We start from the raw sequence: 17,624 nt of genomic DNA, 5'->3' as shown, positions 1-17,624 counted from the left end.
TGAATGATAACTCCTATAATTCCCAGCCACAGTGACCAATAGCCAGGGATTATGGGAGCTGTAGGCCAACATCTGCAGAAGGGCTGGAGTTGAGCAGCCCTGGCCTAGTAACATTGGGTAAATTGTGCATATAATTTTTTTTTTGCAATTTGTGCAAGAGTAACGCAAGTATAAAGCTATTATTTTCAAATGGTGTTAAACAGGAATAAACTCATTATATTCAATAGGCTTACTCCTATGCAACATAATTTGCACAATTTATGCAAATTGCACAACACTGAGAAAACTGAGACCCGCATGTACAAACTTTTGAATACAAAAGAGGTCTTCTGTAGGTGCTCAGCAATCATCATCCTGGAGTTTGTTCCAATAGAAAGCAAAGGTAAAACCCTAGTACATATACTGTCCAGCTCTTCATTCATCTAAACACTGTTCAAAGCAAAACAAGGGCTTGGCATTCAGTTTCAGTGAGGAAGGACGTAGCAGCCCTCATTATTTAAGAGAACAAATTGCAGCGATTTGAATAATCTCTTTGGTAAATTTATACATTATTCTGCACATTTTCAGAAGCAACGTTTGCAGTAAAAATTGATGCTTGTAGAAGGGGGAAGATGTGAGAAATCTGGAGCAAATCCAGACATTTTATACCAATGCTCTTTTGAGCACACTCCAAAACCCATGAAACAAGCTCAAGTGAAAGCAATTTATCAGTGTGACTAGATTAAATTTCCTCAAAGTAAAGATTATTAATCTGGGAGGTTGTTTTCCCAAGATGAATGACTTCAGCACTTTTTTCTCTTCCGGCAGAAAATTTAAACAAGCCCTTTGTTAAGAGAGAGAGAGAGAGAAGGTTTTAAACACCCAGCTCATCATTTCTTGAAACAAATAGCACTGCTTCTCTCAGAACCTTGAAATGAAAAGGGACTGAAACACTGCCATACAGAAACCGAAAACAGTTGAGAGCGAACAAAGCAATGACACAAATATTTTGTATATATTTAGTTATTTTTAGGACAGAATTGCTACCCTGCTGACAGGGCTGAAGCTGAAAAATGGTCAAAGAGCAAATTGTCAACAAGTCTCATGGTAACACCTGTGGCAGTTATGCAACTTTAACTACTGCACTTGAGAGGCAAACAACAGGACCTTACACTATATACTGTATGTCCAATGCTATCTTGGATCTTCTCTTGCTTTTACTTGGGTCTTGATTACCCTTGGTTCAGAGGTCGACATGAATGGAATGGGTTTGCCTAGATTTGATTGCAGTGATAGGTTTTGCTAATTCTTTTACTTATGCAGTTAATTAATAGATTTAGAATTACTAGATTCAGAAGGATATGAAATCTTGAGAGAAACAACCTTATTGGCCATCTGAATATAGAGCCAAGTGGATAATCAATTTTTCCACAGATAAGGTAGTTTGCTGTTGGACAAGAGCTCTGGAATAGAGAGTGAGCATGGATGAGAGCTGCTCAAAAAGGCTGATGAATGCAAGGACCAATGAGCACAATAGTTGCAGGAGGGAGCAACATGGGAATGGAAGAGAATGATAAGAGAGATAGGAATCAGGTGAGGAACCTAGAAAAGATGACAGCAATCTTAAGTAGAGGAAAAGGACCATTCGCTTTGAGAGTATGGGAGCTAGTTTACATGAGGAAGACCAAGATACACTCATTACATCATCAGTGGTCATCTGTGTTGGAAGAAATCTCAGAAGGGTGTCCCTTCTTTTCTATTCTCTCCTACCTAAAAGATAATCAGCACTGTCAACAGACAAAAGCACAAATCCCACGTGAGACAATATGGACCTGGTATTGGGATACTGCACCCCTGGCTGCAACACCTGACTCACATCTGCTTCTAAAAGACTCCATGAGGCGTAATCCATATGTAAAAACCTCACCCCGTGCATCAAGGTTGTTAGTTGCTCTGACATTGTATTGGAACTGTGAAATCCAAATGTCTTTGCTCAGACTAGCAACTGAACTGTGAAGTAGCCATCCAAGTGTTATATCAGTGTTATTCCAGTATCGGTGGCCAACAGAGGATGTCGGCATTAGGGACCTACTGGGGCTACTGTGTACACTGAAAGGCAGCCCTGACGGTGTAGTGCAACGGGGCAGCTGCAGAATGGCTTAAAAGTAGATGCAGTTTTAAGTTGTCCCGCAGTTGTTCCATCACATCACACCATCGAGTCGCACAGCAGCCCCGGGGGGTCCCTAGCAGCCAATACCTTCAGTTATTCATAGGAACTAGCTACAATTGGGGAGCTTCTTATAGAAATAAAAACTCTTCTAACCTTTAAAGAATAAGGATCAACACCAACACAATGTTCAAAAGGTGTTACATTTTGTGAATGGAGAGACATAATCCATGAGCATTAGTAGTATTAAAGAGGTTTAAAGCTTTAATAACATTAAGTTCAGGTTATTCTAGTTTTAAAATTCACTTTTAACAGGTAGGAATTAATGGGCGGTTCAAAGGAGGCCTGAAATGACCAAGGAATTCAATTATCTCAAGAGAAGAATTAACTACCAGCCAGAGCTGGGTATTCCTGCTTAGTTGCTTCTATCAATTCACATTGCCATGTGGACTGCATAAAAAAATGCTGAGCTGGGACATCTAGTGAAGCAGCAAGTACTTCAAAAGACACCATACAACTGGATAAATCAGAAGTGACAGTATTTGGAAGCAAGGAGAAGCAGATAAAAGTAAAGCGGAATTTACAGTGAGAGACTATTCCATGATGGCATAGGTGTTTAATGCCTTTAATTACAGGTGATTTCTGAATAAAAATAAAAGGTCAGAACGGTTTGACCTAAACCAGTAGTATGATTTAAAATGTAATTAAGTTACTGTGCAGTAAATTATGGCCTTAAGTGTTGCGATGTGAAAGGAAGGGAGGAATTATTAAGAATCCTTTGGCTGTTTCTAATCAAGTATTGACTGCTGAGCCCCAAAGGAGCACAGCTAACGACAGAGCCTCATTGATCAGCTATAGCTTACTTCTCTACTTTGATGAGAGTTTAATAGAGGATCTGTTCTGGAAAAGCTGACGACTCTTTGTTTGTCTTGGTCTGAATGGACAAAGCACAGCCAGGGAAAAAGAAGAGGCTGGTGGCTGGAGAGGTTTTATCAGCCTAATCTCTGATGATAAAACTCAGCTCACAACTGAAGATTCATCATGAGCAAATTTGCCAGTTTAAAAGCTCGCGGTTAGCATGTGGATGAGGAATTCTGTTAAGTGACTTTGCTTCTCATACCCCTTTGAAGTCTGTTCCATCTCCATTTTTTGTTTCAAGTAGAAAGTTAGCAACCTGAGCAAAGTGACTTTCTATATATTCAGGTCATTTGTTGATGTCTGCTTCTGAAATCAAACAGTTTTAATGCTGATGCTATCCACAGATGCTGACTAAAGGTCAGTTCGAATGAAAAAAATGAAGTGGATCCAAGCTCAGTTCAATGATGGCAATAATTAGGAAAGGTAACAGGCTCAGAGCTGCAATCATTACTCCATGTGGGGGACCATTTGGTCAAAAGGTGGGCTCTGAATCCTCTAAATAAATAAATAATGAATAAATAACATACAGCATCTATAGATCTGTTTCAATGGTAGCTGCATCATCTTTTTTGCCCAAAGAGTTCAAGCAGTAGCTTTCACTGATGACCTGAGAGACTATTGATCTCTGAGGTCAAACTTTTCTTTATAAAATCCTTTGGATAGATGATTTTGGCTTCTTCATGAGCCAGGCCCACACATTTTGGCCACCGCTATTATCTAAGGGAGCCACCTAATGGCGCAGCGAGGAATCGGCTTGACTACCAAGCCAGAGGTTGCTGGTTCAAATCCCCGCTGGTATGTACCCCAGACTATGGGAAACACCTATACTGGGCAGCAGAGATATAGGAACATGCTGAAAGGCATCATCTCATACTGCATGGGAGGGAGCAATGTTAAACCCCTCCTGTATTCTACCAAAGACAACTATAGGGCTCTGTGGTTGCCAGGAGTCGACACCGACTCAACTGCACACTTTACCTTTACCATCTCAGGAGACTAGTACTCATCGTTATTTTTGGCAATGTCTACCCCCACCCCGAGATGGAAAAATATGTGGTAACAGTGTGGCAGTCATGCTTTCTGGGTGTCATCACCCCTTCTTTATCCCCTCCACAAACAATTGAGTAAAATTGCAGTCATTTTTGCACAGAGGAAAAGGTTAGGGTAACAATGAACCAATTGTTATATTCTACCCATGGAGCAATCTTTGGAGGACATTCTTTCCAATTTCCATTTTCATTAATCTGACAACAGTGACAAAAATTTGTATTAGTTTTTGTGTATTCAAAACTTTTAAAAGCTTTTAAAACACTTGCAAGTTGGGCTGCTGCAGGCATGAACAGGGTAATAAAAGCATGATAACACACTAAAAGTGGGAAGTATTGCAATGCCATCACCAGTTTTCCACCTCTAGGGGTGTAGACCTTATCTAAAAATCACAATGAGCATTCATGCCCCCAGATGGTACTGACCACCCCAGCGGGCTCATGTACGATTATTATTATTTTAACCGTTTTAAGGATCTGGATGCTGTTTAATGACCTTGCTTCTGCTTGTCTCTGTTTTTCTAGGCTTTTAGTATGGTAATTGTTTAACTTTACTGGCTTTTAATGTAGGCCATTTTGGATACTTAGGTACAAAAGCAACTAATAATGGTCACAGATAATTACATAAATAAATAGTTTGCTTTTGCACTGCTTTTATCTCTAATTATTTAAGAATGAGGAAGCAAATTATACACATTCCAAAGTGAGAGAGATTATGTGCTGAATTTTTCTTTTTCTAAAGAATTATGGTATGGTTCTCCAGTACCGTAAACTACATGCAACAGACTCTCTTTTAGCTCTGGAAAGAAGCAATCAGAAAGCTTTGAGTGCTAACACTGTAACCTTTGCTGTGAAATGCCCTGAGTGCTTAGAAGCAGATGTGAAGCAATTAAGGGCTGATTTGCTCCATCTTTAGAAAACACAGTTGCAAAAGCATGTGCGCTGGCTTAACACAAACAACAGGATTTCAAAAGTAAATAGTGAAATCCAAAGGAAATGAAAGAATGGTTTGTGGAATGACTAACACCTGAAATGTTCCTGAAATTGAAAAATACCAAACTATTTGTGTGCAATGCAGGGCAGCAGTCAATCATCATAGGGACTGGGGTAGTGTGTTAATGCCTGAATGATATCATCATCATCATCATCATCATCATCATCATCATCATCATCATCATCAAGTCAGACAGTCTATTGAAGAAGAAAAACGAGCATTGGCGGAATATATAAATGAAAGCCAAGAAGAAATGCTACAGGAAGTGAATAAGACAGGACTGTTGAAAATAAAGGAATCAAAGGGTGAATTCAAAAAACAGCAGATGATGAATCGACGAGAAAAATGGCACAAGAAACCATTACACAGTCAGTTTTTAGTGACATACAATCAAAAGGCAACAATAGCACAACATGGCAGTGGTTAAAGAAGGGGACATTGAAGAAAGAAACAGAAAGTCTCATTTTTGCAGCCCAGGAACAATCACTACAGACAAATGTTATAAAAGCAAAAATTGATAAGACCCAGAAAGACAGTAAGTGTTGATTATGCAAGGAAGCAGATGAGATGGCTGAGCACCTTGTATGTTGTTGTAAGAAAATCATGCAGACTGATTATAAGGAAAGACACAACAAAGTTGCTGCAATGATCCACTGGACCTTCTGCAGGAATTACAAATTGCCAGCAAGCAAGAATTGGTGGAGTCGTCCGATTGAGAAAGTCACAGAAAATGAGGAGGCAAAAATACTTTCTGAATACAAACGGATAGGCATTTAGCGCACAATACACCTGATCTGACAGTCATCAAGAAGAATTGGGTTCTGATAACTGATATTGCAGTCCCAGGGGATAGACAAGTCAACGAAAAACAATTGGATAAATTAACTAAATACAAATACCTTCAGAATGAAATTAAGCGGCTCTAGAAAAAGAAAACAATAGTGGTGCCAATAGTTATTGGTGCCCTTGGTGCAGTACCAAAAGAACTTGAACACCATCTCAACACCTTGGGCATCAATAAAATTATAACACATCAACTACAGAAGACCACACTACTCGGGACAGCACAAATACTATGATGATATTTTTAATTCTTCTTTAGTTATCCTAGACCCTTGGAAAGGGCCCGATAATTAAAGTACCAAATCCAGTCAATAACAGCTGATACTGTGTGTAAATAGCATCCCCCTCCTCCTTCTCAAAATAATAATAATTTCCACTAACTTTTTAAATTAACTGTATACCACTTTGGGCACCAGTGTGTAGAAGCAGCATAGAAAATCAATCAATCAAGTATTATACTATTCCAAATTTGCTGCACAACCCCAAGGATGAAGCATTGTTGCAGTTCTTGGCCTGTCCGGAATTTGAAGCTGAGAAATGAAATCTGTTTTGTAACATCATTATGTGCAGTCTTGACTTTAGGAGGTACAACATACATATGTGAAAAGAGTTGTTACTAGAACTGCTCTTCTGCAGGCTCCCAAAAGCCCCTCTGCTTTTGTCTGAGACCATGGGCGTGTAGATCTCACTTTTAACATGCTCAGGAGTCTCACAAGATCATGAGTTCTGCATTTGTTGGCACATGGGGACCAGTCACTTAGCATGCAGTGGAACAGTTACCCCCAGATTTGGGTTGGTTGGGTTGTGCCATTGAGTCGGTGTCGACTCCTGGTGACCATGTGGTTTTCTGGGTAGAATACAGGAGGGGTTTACCATTCCCATCTCCCGCACAGTATGAAATGATGCCTTTCAGCACCTTCCTATATTGCTGCTGCCAGATATAGGAGTTTCCCATATTCTGGGAAACACACCAGTGGGGATTCGAACCAAAAGCCTCCTGCTTTGAAGGCAGGTTGCTTCCCCGCCGTGCCGTTAAGTGGCTCACCCCCAGATTTAGCAGCTAACAAAGCCAAATTGAAAGGGAACTAGTCTTGTGTCTTTCCATATTTTTGGGAATGCCTAAGTAGACTTCCAAAGTTAACTCACAAAAGTTAGCATTTTGTTCAAGGTCTCTCTCTACATAAAGAATGACACCCTCTTGGTCTACCTCCCCTTCACAGATGTCTCAAACGAGCAAACAACCAATTACCTCAGCAGGGAAGTCAAATAAGGCTCTGCGATACAATTCCCTTCCTATCAGAAGAAAGCTAAGTGGCTGATAGAAACTCAGAGTTGTACTCATTAAAATACTGATTAGTTTACTAGGTTCTTCCAACGTATGAGATACCATGCTTGCATGTCCATTCATTCCACTTACATAACAGGATACACTTGACCCATTCAAAGCATTGTGTTGTAATGCACAAAGCATTGTGTTGTAATGCAGCACAGCAAACACAGACAATGGAACCTTTTGAGGTTCCCCAGAAATACCCTATTCAAGAAAGAAGAGCAAGTGGAATGTTGCCTCAGGACACATTTTGGGCTATAACTGCCCCTGGTTCCTTGAGCCAGTGTGCTCCACTTGGATTCCAGTGCACATCATTTGGTTCTTACACCTTGGTGTCACCCATGATTTGGATGCTAGATCTGACACCTGCAATTACACTCGGCCATGTTTTGCTCTGTGTGCCATTCACTCTTCCACCCTCCAGATTGGCCTTCTTGCCTGGCTCGGTCTGCTCAGCTAACATTGCTGCTACCAGAAGTTGGCTACTGGAGTTCAGTAGCCAACTTCTGACAACAAAGACACTTTTTGGAGTCCACCCCAGCTTGGTAATTCCCCACACAAAGCCTGAACACAATTTTGGGGTGTTCACCAATCACCCCAGGGCAGTTCCATTAACAGAGTTCTGGTGCATCATAACCATTTTCTTGTGTTTGGTCGTAAAATCAAATAGAAGTGGTGATAAATACATTCACTATTACTGGTTATAATCCTGTAATGGAGTGCTGGGTTTACTGCAAGAACAAGTAATGCATCAACAAGGCTTTTTGGGGAAGCTGGAGGCTCTTAAGAGAGTGGTCAACTGAAGGGAAAACTAAGAGGGAATGATGAGGGAGAGGTTATTGCATTGGAAAGAGGCTTGGGACTTGTTCATCAGTCGCAGTCTAGGCCAAGAGAGGGGAGCTGAACTATGAAGTGATGATTGCCAGGGTTGGCAACACTGGTCTCTTTTCTTGTCTCAATTCTTCTTTTATTTTTCCCAGTATCTTTGCCTTTAACAGATCAGTGTCTTGCTATTAACAGGGGAGTATCCTTTTGCTTGCTAGTTAGGGAAAGGTGAGATATAAATTCTAGAAATCAATTAAGAGCTCTTGAAGATGCTTGGCTAATGGTGATAAGGAGTTACACAAATAATTATGAACATTTATTGGACTGAGTAGACTCTCAGATGCCTGCCATGGTATTGTGCCATAAACAAGTGGATAACTGAAGTCCTACCAGGACCCACACTACAAGTTTTTTCTGCACTTTGAGGCAGAGATTGCTGAAGTTCTACAGAATGCAGCTGAATATGAACAGAAATAGAAGCAGTTCCTACCTCCATTATCTTTTAGGTGTAGAGCTATCTTGGTATCATCTGGAAAAAGAAATTCAAAACTATTAGAACAAGGAACTTCATTCAAAAATCAGATATAATGCTTTGTTTTTTATACAATTTCCAGTTCTCCCATTGGGGAGTGCTTGATGTCACATCCGCAGTGGGTTACATTTCAATACACTTTGTGCATTTCTGTACAAATATACAGTAATTTTAAACTGCTTTGACAGTCCCAGGAACTGTAGCCTGTGAAGCAGCTGGGATTTCCAAGTATTGTTTGCATTACCACAACACAATTCCCAAGATTCTATGTGGAGAAGCCAAGTTTATGTTTGCTATGCAGATGTATTTTTATATTACTAACCACTATAGGAAATCTCTAGTTGGGTCTGATCCTAAGCACAAAGATCAATGAGACTTGCTTTCCCCAATTATATCAGGGGACTTGAATTATCTCAGAACACTAAGGAAGGAAGTACTTTTCTTGCCTCTTTTTGCTCTTCATGGAATGTGCCTTATTTGATGATGTTATGGTTGGGGAGGCACATGTGCAAAGATGCAAGTGTTTGCCCATTATTAATTAATTAGTTATATTTATAAACCACCTAATACCTAGATCTTAAGGCAGTGTACACAACATTAAAACAATAAATAAAACTTAACAAAAATTATTAGAACAATGTTAAAATAATATTTTTTTAAGAAATAGGTTAACCAAAGTTCATGTTAAAATAATGGTAGCAAAAGGCCTAAGAAAACAGGTGTGTCTTAAGTGATTTTTTTAAAGGCAGCCAAATGTCAGACAGATAAGTGCTCCTGAACTAGTCTTTGAGGTTTCCTTTAAGGCATTTACAAATATTTTTCTTAAGACCCTAACTTTTGTAACCTAATTTTAAATCACAATGGACCTAAGCTCACTGCATTAGCAAGCTTTTCATCCCCCTCCCCGCCCCATTTTCTACAACAGTTATTGCAGCTGCCAGAGGACTTTCTATATAGGAGTGCAATAAACAAAACAAAAGTAAACAAAACAAAATTCTGAGAGCTGACATTCTGGAGGGGATTACTAGGGACTTTATTTATTTATTTAGTATGCAAGTTTATCAGAAAGGGTGCATTAGACAAATGTTTCATAAGAATAGTACTATTAATTACAGGAGATAACAGATAGCACAATATATTTACACAATTTCAGAAAAGTTTCTTTTACGGTCTCTCAAGTAGAATTAGTTTCAGTTTTGTGAAATATCTTGTTGATTTACAAAAGAGATTTTCTACAAAATATTATTAAGCTTGGCAAAGTATAGCAAACTACATTTCCGGTAAGGTTTCCTTAACACTAAATATCACTCATCTACAGTTGTTGCTATCCTCCACAAAGAAGTGAGGAGCTGCACATATTAGAGTTTTGTGTGTGTAGTTTTTACATCTAACAATATAATTCAAAACTTCAAACAACTGTTTACAGCTTAAAAAGTGAGAGATGTTCTTGCGAGGCATAGACCACTTAGAAAAGAGGAAAAGCATTCAGTTAAAATGGTTAGGCATAGACACACTTCTGTTCAAGGAGACATATCTTCCACAGTGTCTAATAAGGGTTATTATCTTGCATTCTCCTTGATGGAAAATACAAACTTGAAACTATTTCCTAACTCTAATGATCAAGTGAATATAAGTTGGGACACAAGGGAACTGGAGGCTCCATCATCACCCAACAGACTGACTGCATTTCTGTTTTAACTTTCCTTGGTCCCTGTAGCACTTTCATGGACCTTGATATTGGGGCCCCTAATTTGGAAAAGGAAGTAACATAACTCCACCATTGTTGGTAGTTGTTCTGCCTCTCTTGGAGTACAGAACTCATTGTTCTCTCAAAAGAAAAATTCAGATCAGAACCTAAAAGCACACAAATTTATGTTAGTTTAACATCAGATGATGTCTACAATAGTTTCCCAAAGCTGCCTTTTTGATCAGAAACCTGTAATGAATCACTTAGCCCTTTCTCAAAAACCGTGAGAAGGGCTTGAAGGAGAGAGGGGAGGAAGCCTTGAAAAGCTTACCTCCCCGCAAACGATACTCTCCTTGTTGGTGGTCAGGTGGATTGGCCTTGGCCGCCCAGACAATTGCTGGCTTCTGTCAGCAGAAGGGAGGTTTGGAGCCCTGGAGGCCTCTGGAACTCCCATAATGCACCACGCAAGTGTGCGGTGCATTATGGTGAGTTGACGCAAGCTGGGAGTCTGCTGGTGAGTGAATGGCACATTTGTGCCCTTAACCCTGGCTAACAGCTGGGGCTCCTTTGTGGGTTTGTTGCTGCGCCACCACAGGGAGTTGGGTGGCTCCTGACGGCTCTCACACACAGGCAAGACCAGGCTGGGCTTCCCTGGCACCCTCACTATTTACAATAGTGTAATATCTATTATTGCTAGTTGAAGAGAAGAAAGGGAAGAAAGGGAAGTTATAACCACAGTAACTACAGCTACAGCCCTTTACCACAAAATAGGACACTGGGTTTTCTATTCAGCTTGAATAAATTAAGTTGTAATAAAAGCTTAAGGAAAAAGGAAGTTAAAACATTTTATTAAAACACAGAAATCATAAGGTATTAATTACAATTAAAGGACAGCAGGTTGTTTGGATTAAAACAAACACAGTTATTGGTGCAGGCAAAACCCTGCTTACTTCCTGAGCATTCAGGAGTTTAATTTTAACCTTTCATTTTGTATTCTTTTGTACCCATTTTAGCCCCATAATGATAGCCAATTACAATTCAACATAGCTATGTTGAAATATTTTCATGTCCTTTGGACTTAAATCCAAATATCAAAGTAACACACTCTCTCTTTCTAATTTTTCTAGTTGCATCACCTTCATTCAGTGAAACCAAGCTACGTATTTCCTGTTTACCCCAATTGTTACTTTGTCAATTTCTCTGCAGCCAGAGAACTAAGAATTACCTGTAAGGAAAAGTTTTGTTACATTAAACAAATGGACTCACATATACAAATGCAATTGGACATAACTACACCAGAAAAAAATCACAAACATATGTAGACGTAGACAACATGTCACAGCTGTTCATTCACATATTTTCACTGGCCAGACGTATGGGATGAGTCTGTATGTCTACCTATGAAAAGAAACAGAATACTCCCTTCCCTCCTTTGGACAATAAAGGTACTCGCTTAGTAGAGCTCAGTTTTAGAGAGGAAGTCATAGAAAAGAGAAGGGGGGAAAGTGAGTATTAATTAGAAGAAAGGAAGAGGGAAGAGACAGAAACAAAAACTGGCTCTGAAATTTTTCACAGAACCCATAGAAGGCCCATGAATGGTTTTTTTTGTTTTTATTTATTTGCTTGATTTTAAAGGAAATTTCCATCATCAATTAAAAACATCTATGTACAGCTTTAAGATTCTATGGTTAGTGTTCAAGCTTTGGTACACTGGGTTACAAGTGTACAAGGTACAAAGGTTACTGTACAAGGTATATTTTTGCTCTGTTTTGTTTTATGGTTCATCCACTAGCAGTCTGCAGCCTGCCATTTTCGAGCCCTTTCATCTCTTTTAGGATTTCCCCATCAAAAGCTCAACTAGATCAAAAATCGCTTAGCATCCAGAAAGGGTCCTCACTTAATCTACCCAGCCTCTGTCACAACGGACTTCCGACTGTCCTTTTCTCTTGTTCTGATCTTTAATTCATTTCCCTCCTTATTTTGCATTTTCTCCCACAGTTCAGTGGGAGTGGGCAGTGGCCAACTGGTTAGAATAAACAACCAAGTTTAGAGCAGCAACTTTTGTTAGCCGCCCTGTTCCTCCCAGGGTCCCTGGTGTGCCTTAACAATAAGGGTTTTAATTATATTATATATTATTTACACTGCTATCTGTATTACTGCACAAGCATCCTGCATACAACAACCTAGGTTTTCCTACTACTTCTGGCCTCAACCAGTTTTCCCTTGGGATCCCAACCTCAGAGAGTTAGCACAGAGCTTTTCTCTGCAGAACTCCCATTCTTCCTTCACAATTCTTATATCTATTCCCCCACAACAAAATCCTTAGAACATGACAACCCTTGGCCTTTAGTTAATTGTTAGAATATTGATTAGCTAGAACCCCTATTCTTTAATCTTTTGTATTGCCTCAGTTTTCCAATTGATTATTCAAACCTGATACATGTATGCCATCTATGTGCCTCACTTGTGGGTTTTTGTTTCTTACCCATGCAGAGAACGTTCTTTGATGTAGGTGAGCATAGCTTTCTGTGGTGAGCTTAATGTTTCTTATCTTGAACACACCTATCTTGTTTCTGTCAATGGGACAATCTGAGCGGAAAGTTGTGAACTTGGGCCTTTTGCTGAGAGATGAATGTAAGAAAAACCTTGTGTAGGGGAACCCCCGGGGTAGAGCCAATCACCGCGAGTAAACGCGGCAAGCTTCATGTCAGGGCTTCACCCACCGGGGGCACCCTATTGGGTGGGGGAAGAAGTAGACATCAATATGTCCACCTAGAAGTGTCCATGCTGGCCCTGGCAGGGAGATGTTGCCTCACTGTCAACAGAGAGCATAGCTTCGCAGTACTGGGAGTGGCTCTTGTGAAATCTCACAAGACTTTTCCCCAGCTGTCAGGAGCTATATAAGGGAGGACTGGCCAGTGATGAGGGGCCAGTCCAGGAAGAGGGCTTGGTGTGGAAGGAGGCCTGGGATTCTGACTGAGCCTTGGGAGTAGCAACACTAGGGTGGGGCTGCTGAATGGAACAAGCCCTGCCTGTAAACCTTAAAGCTCCCCTGCCTGGAAACTCTGAGGCCACCTCAACCTCCTTTGGCAGCAGAAGGCAGATGGCTATACAAAAGCCTGACAACTTGACACTTGCCCTTGTGTAGAAAATAAGACCATCTGTGCAGATAGCTGAGCAGTTATAGTTCAGGGGTCGTACTGCTTTTCTGAAGCTTAAAAGCCATGCTCAAGCCAAGCTAACACCTTACCTATGTTCTATTGTTACTTATCTATTAATACTATGTCCTGTTAATACTAAAATCTTCCACTGCTAACAAATTAACTACAGGGCAGTGTTAATTAGTTTGCTCTCAGTGATGATGCTGCATGGGAAATCTGATGGACTACAAAGCATAGCAGCAAGGAAGATGAAACTGGCACCAGAGAAGCTGCAGAGTGCAGGAACTCAAGGGCTATACACAACCATCATAAACAACACCCAAAAGGTATATTTAGGGATTTATTTATTTTTTTGGCAGAGCTCTACAAGGCATTACATATTAAACAATAGTAGAGTCAGTGACTGGAATCCAAGCATATAAAAGTACTTCTGCCTTTCTCATGGGTAATACGACATTGAAAAGTATATTTTTATTTATACTTTTGTGTGATTATTTGAGATCCTCAGGACTTAATTATTACTTTGCACCACAACACAATCTGTCACTGTTTGATTTTTCCCATACCAACCAATTCTAAAGTCTCTTACTGTTTCCTGATTTCTGTTATTTTCTGTATTACTTGTCGATTGGAGCAACCAGGAGCTAGTGGCACTATTAGCAGAGAGATGTCCTGAGAATTAAAGCTCAAAAGCTGCCAGTGACAACTCTTAAACTTTTCTTCCAGTGTTGTTGCACTGAAAGATAGGCCTTTGTATTAGGAGACTTCCACTTTGTAATATCTTTTGGGGGCCTGTAAAGCTTAACCTTCAGGTCTCTTAATAGCTTCAAATGCTATTGATAAGAAGCTCTTTACAACTACTGACCACAACAGAAGGAACTACCATCTTACCAGAGTCTAACTTAACATGCTTTGTTTTATTAATGCAGTACAATATTAACACCCCATTCAGCATACCTGAAAATTACGAGCCTGGGCAGCCTACTCTATGCATTTATATTCAGAAGCATGTCCTGCTACGTTTGATGGGATTTACTCTCAGGTAAGTTTGTTTAATATTTTCTTCTAACAAACAATAATTATGAATTGGGGGGGCGGGGCGAGGGCAGGGAGAGATGAGGCAGGCTAATATACAGTTTTGCCCCTTTCACCCTTGAAAGTGCACCCAAATTCAGACGTTGGTGTTTCCCCCAGAATTTTTTTTTTTTGGTGGAGAGGGGCCTCAATATTGTTTTTAGTGAACTGAGAATTCACCCTAAAACATGCCCATCACTCAACATAGGAAGCTGTCGTCTACTGAATCAGACCACTGGTCCATCTGTCCCAGTGCTGTCTACACCGCCTGGCAGAGGCCTTCCAAGGTTTCAGGCAAGAGTCTCTTCCAGCCCTACTTGGGCATATCAGGGATTGATCCTGGGGACCTTCTGCATGCAAAATAGTTGCTCTACCACTGAGATACAGCCCTATCCCCACAAAGCACAGCTACGACACTCCTCTGTAGCTGTATATTGCAGTGCAAGATCAGTAGTAGTAGGCAAGCAGTCTGTCTAGGAAGCTAATCCACCATTACTGATCTTGTGGAGGAACCCCAGGGTTCCCCAGAACACGGCTTTAAAACCACTGATATAGAGCACAGAAGATGACAGGGCCTGGCTGTAACACACACCTTTATCTCTGTTGATCAGGCACAGTGATGATTTTCCACTGCAGGGTTTACAGGCTTCTTGTGCACAGAGGATATTTTTTTAGGGTATTCAGAAGCCATATTTTGAATGCTGGATCAACCTATGCTCTCTCAATACAAAGGAGTTTTAGGTACACTGAAGAAAGTTCTTTTTGTATTCTTTCTTAATTAGAGCTTTTAAAGTATTAAAAGGAATGAGAAAAGGAATAAAACACAATCTCAGTTAAAGATTCCATTAATGATTGGGAGCACAGTACCCGCGTTTTAAATTACAAAAAGAAGAAGACCAAACTATATAGTGGAAATGCTTGCCATCATTTCAGCAAATGAAACCTTTAACTTGAATTACTCTATTGATTTGGTGGCAAGTGTGTGAGGAGTGCAATAAATAGAATATGGAAGAGATACAGTCTTTGCACCAGCACGTAATACAGTTGGGGGAAACAGACATAAATCCCATGGGCAATTTTTCTTAAAAGAAAAAGGGAAATCCAGCCGTTAGAACTACTTTGCCTCTTTCCAGTGAAAATCTTTTTCAAGGGACTGTTTACTGAGCTTCTTTGCAGAGCAATTCTATGGCAAACTTCGAACAAACGTTTCTCAGACCCAAACATCCATATGCAGATATTGGGGGGGCGGGCGGGGGATAAGATCCCTTGCTCTAGAATGTGGGTTTTTATCGTAAACATTATCCAAACATTACTTTTCTCAAATGTGGAGATCTCATGTGGCAATTTCATTGTAAGAAGTTTTAGCATTACAGATAACGGATACCTTCTGTAGGGAGGCTAGTTGGCAGATGGGATGTCATGGCTCCTTTGGTAGTAGTTAAGACTCTGAACCTCGTTGTAGTTTGCTGTATAGCAATTGTGGTGTGGGGAGGCATTTGAGTTGTGTCTACATTCTTCTCACAGATATTATCTTTAGACTGCAGAGGGGGAAAAACATAAACAAGAAAGGAGAAAATTGGTTCTCAAGGGAGACCATTTGCCTCTGATCTACAGACATCAAAAGCAAGCACAAAATGTCAAAACCAGAATGAATGAAAATGGAACCTTTAAATCCTTAAAAACAACAAACACTACCCCACAAGAAAGAATATTAGGCCATGATTTATTTTTTTTTAAAAGCCACACTGTTATCTTGAAGATGTGTGACAACAAGCTGTAATATCTTAGTGGTGGTGGGCAAGATTCTCGGCACATGTAACGGCCTTAGTAAGATCACTGGTCCATCTAGTTCAGGATTGGCTACTCTAACTGTCAGTAGCTCTCCAGGGATTCAGACAAGAAGTATTTTCAGCGCAGCTACCTGATATGTTAAAATACCTTCCCTGTGGGGAACTGGACCGGCAGCCACCTGCATATAGAATACTGCTACGGCTGGTGCAATAAGCACTAGCACAATGTATTTTCCTTGGCCAACCTTCGTACCGAAGCTCCCCAAGTCCCCAAAACACCATTGGTGTGTGATGTGCTAACCCCTGCTAAACTTGGCAAAGAGGCACCTTTTAACATGGTGATTCTCTTTATTTAGCAGGGGGAGAGTAACTGGCCCTATCTACCCCCAGCACAGGACCTCCAGTGACTGTTGCTGGTGTCTATCCTATGCTTCTTTTTAGATTGTGAGCCTTTTGGGGACAGGGATCCATCTTATTTATTTATTTATTATTTATTTATTATTTCCCTGAGCCATTTTTGGAAGGGCTAGAAATCGAATCGAATAAATAAATGTGGCACAGCTCATTCAACAATGTTGTAGGATGTAGCACAGGACTATAGGGGGCCTGCAGAGGTACTGCTCCACTTACATTTGCTGGATATTCCCTTCCCACTGCATTCCCCTGTGCCATATCCCACACCATTGCTGAAGGTCCCCTAGCCCTCAGCAATGGCTTTTCAGAGAGCTCAGGGAGCTTCAGCAGGGAGAAGTGGGTGGGAAAAATGCCTTGCCCTAGAGCACAATGCACCTGTGGTACTCTGGATGCACCCATTACATGTGTTCTACCACTGAACTGCAGCTCCTCCCGGAGGACCTCAACGAACTCAAATGTACTCACTATTATTACTTCCTATGTTCCAAAGCTAAAACCTGGCAATGAGGTTTCAAGGCTAAATCCAGTGTGCCCATGCGGAAATAAAGTCTGTTAACTTCCATCAATATATACAAAATCACTGATGGGCTAGGTTTTTCCACTAAGCCATTCATGTTAATATCCGGATTGCAAAGTACCTTCTATAATATTTTCACAATGTGCTGAACTAATAAGATAATTACTAAAATGTAGTTACCAATTTGTTTTTATAAAAGAGAACTTCCCCATAGTTTTATAAAGGCATTCACAGGTAATTGAAGCATGCAGTTCAATCCAACAACATTGAGCTACATAGCTTATAAGAATGAGTTTTCATATGTAAATAACACTTCTTTTATTCACTAAACATGCTAAAAAGCAAAG

At 40.3% G+C, this 17,624-nt stretch overlaps 1 protein-coding gene across 5 annotated transcripts in view; it reads right to left on the bottom strand.

Moving 5' to 3' along the window:
* The window catches only part of PLXDC2 (plexin domain containing 2), a 379,100-nt gene that overhangs the window by 24,343 nt on the left and 337,133 nt on the right, over window positions 1-17,624 (bottom strand). For all 5 annotated transcript variants that reach the window (XM_053261826.1, XM_053261829.1, XM_053261827.1 and 2 more), the window contains 2 exons: window positions 15,941-16,094; window positions 8,593-8,631 (listed from right to left, as the gene is read on the bottom strand). In XM_053261826.1, coding sequence (XP_053117801.1) covers window positions 8,593-8,631; window positions 15,941-16,094 — 193 coding nt within the window. The remainder of the gene's footprint in view (window positions 1-8,592; window positions 8,632-15,940; window positions 16,095-17,624) is intronic.

This window comes from Hemicordylus capensis, chromosome 6, assembly GCF_027244095.1.
Source record: "Hemicordylus capensis ecotype Gifberg chromosome 6, rHemCap1.1.pri, whole genome shotgun sequence".
Taxonomy (NCBI): domain Eukaryota; kingdom Metazoa; phylum Chordata; class Lepidosauria; order Squamata; family Cordylidae; genus Hemicordylus; species Hemicordylus capensis.
The sequence above is the reverse complement of the archived record's forward strand: the minus strand, read 5'-3'. Positions and strand labels throughout refer to the sequence as shown.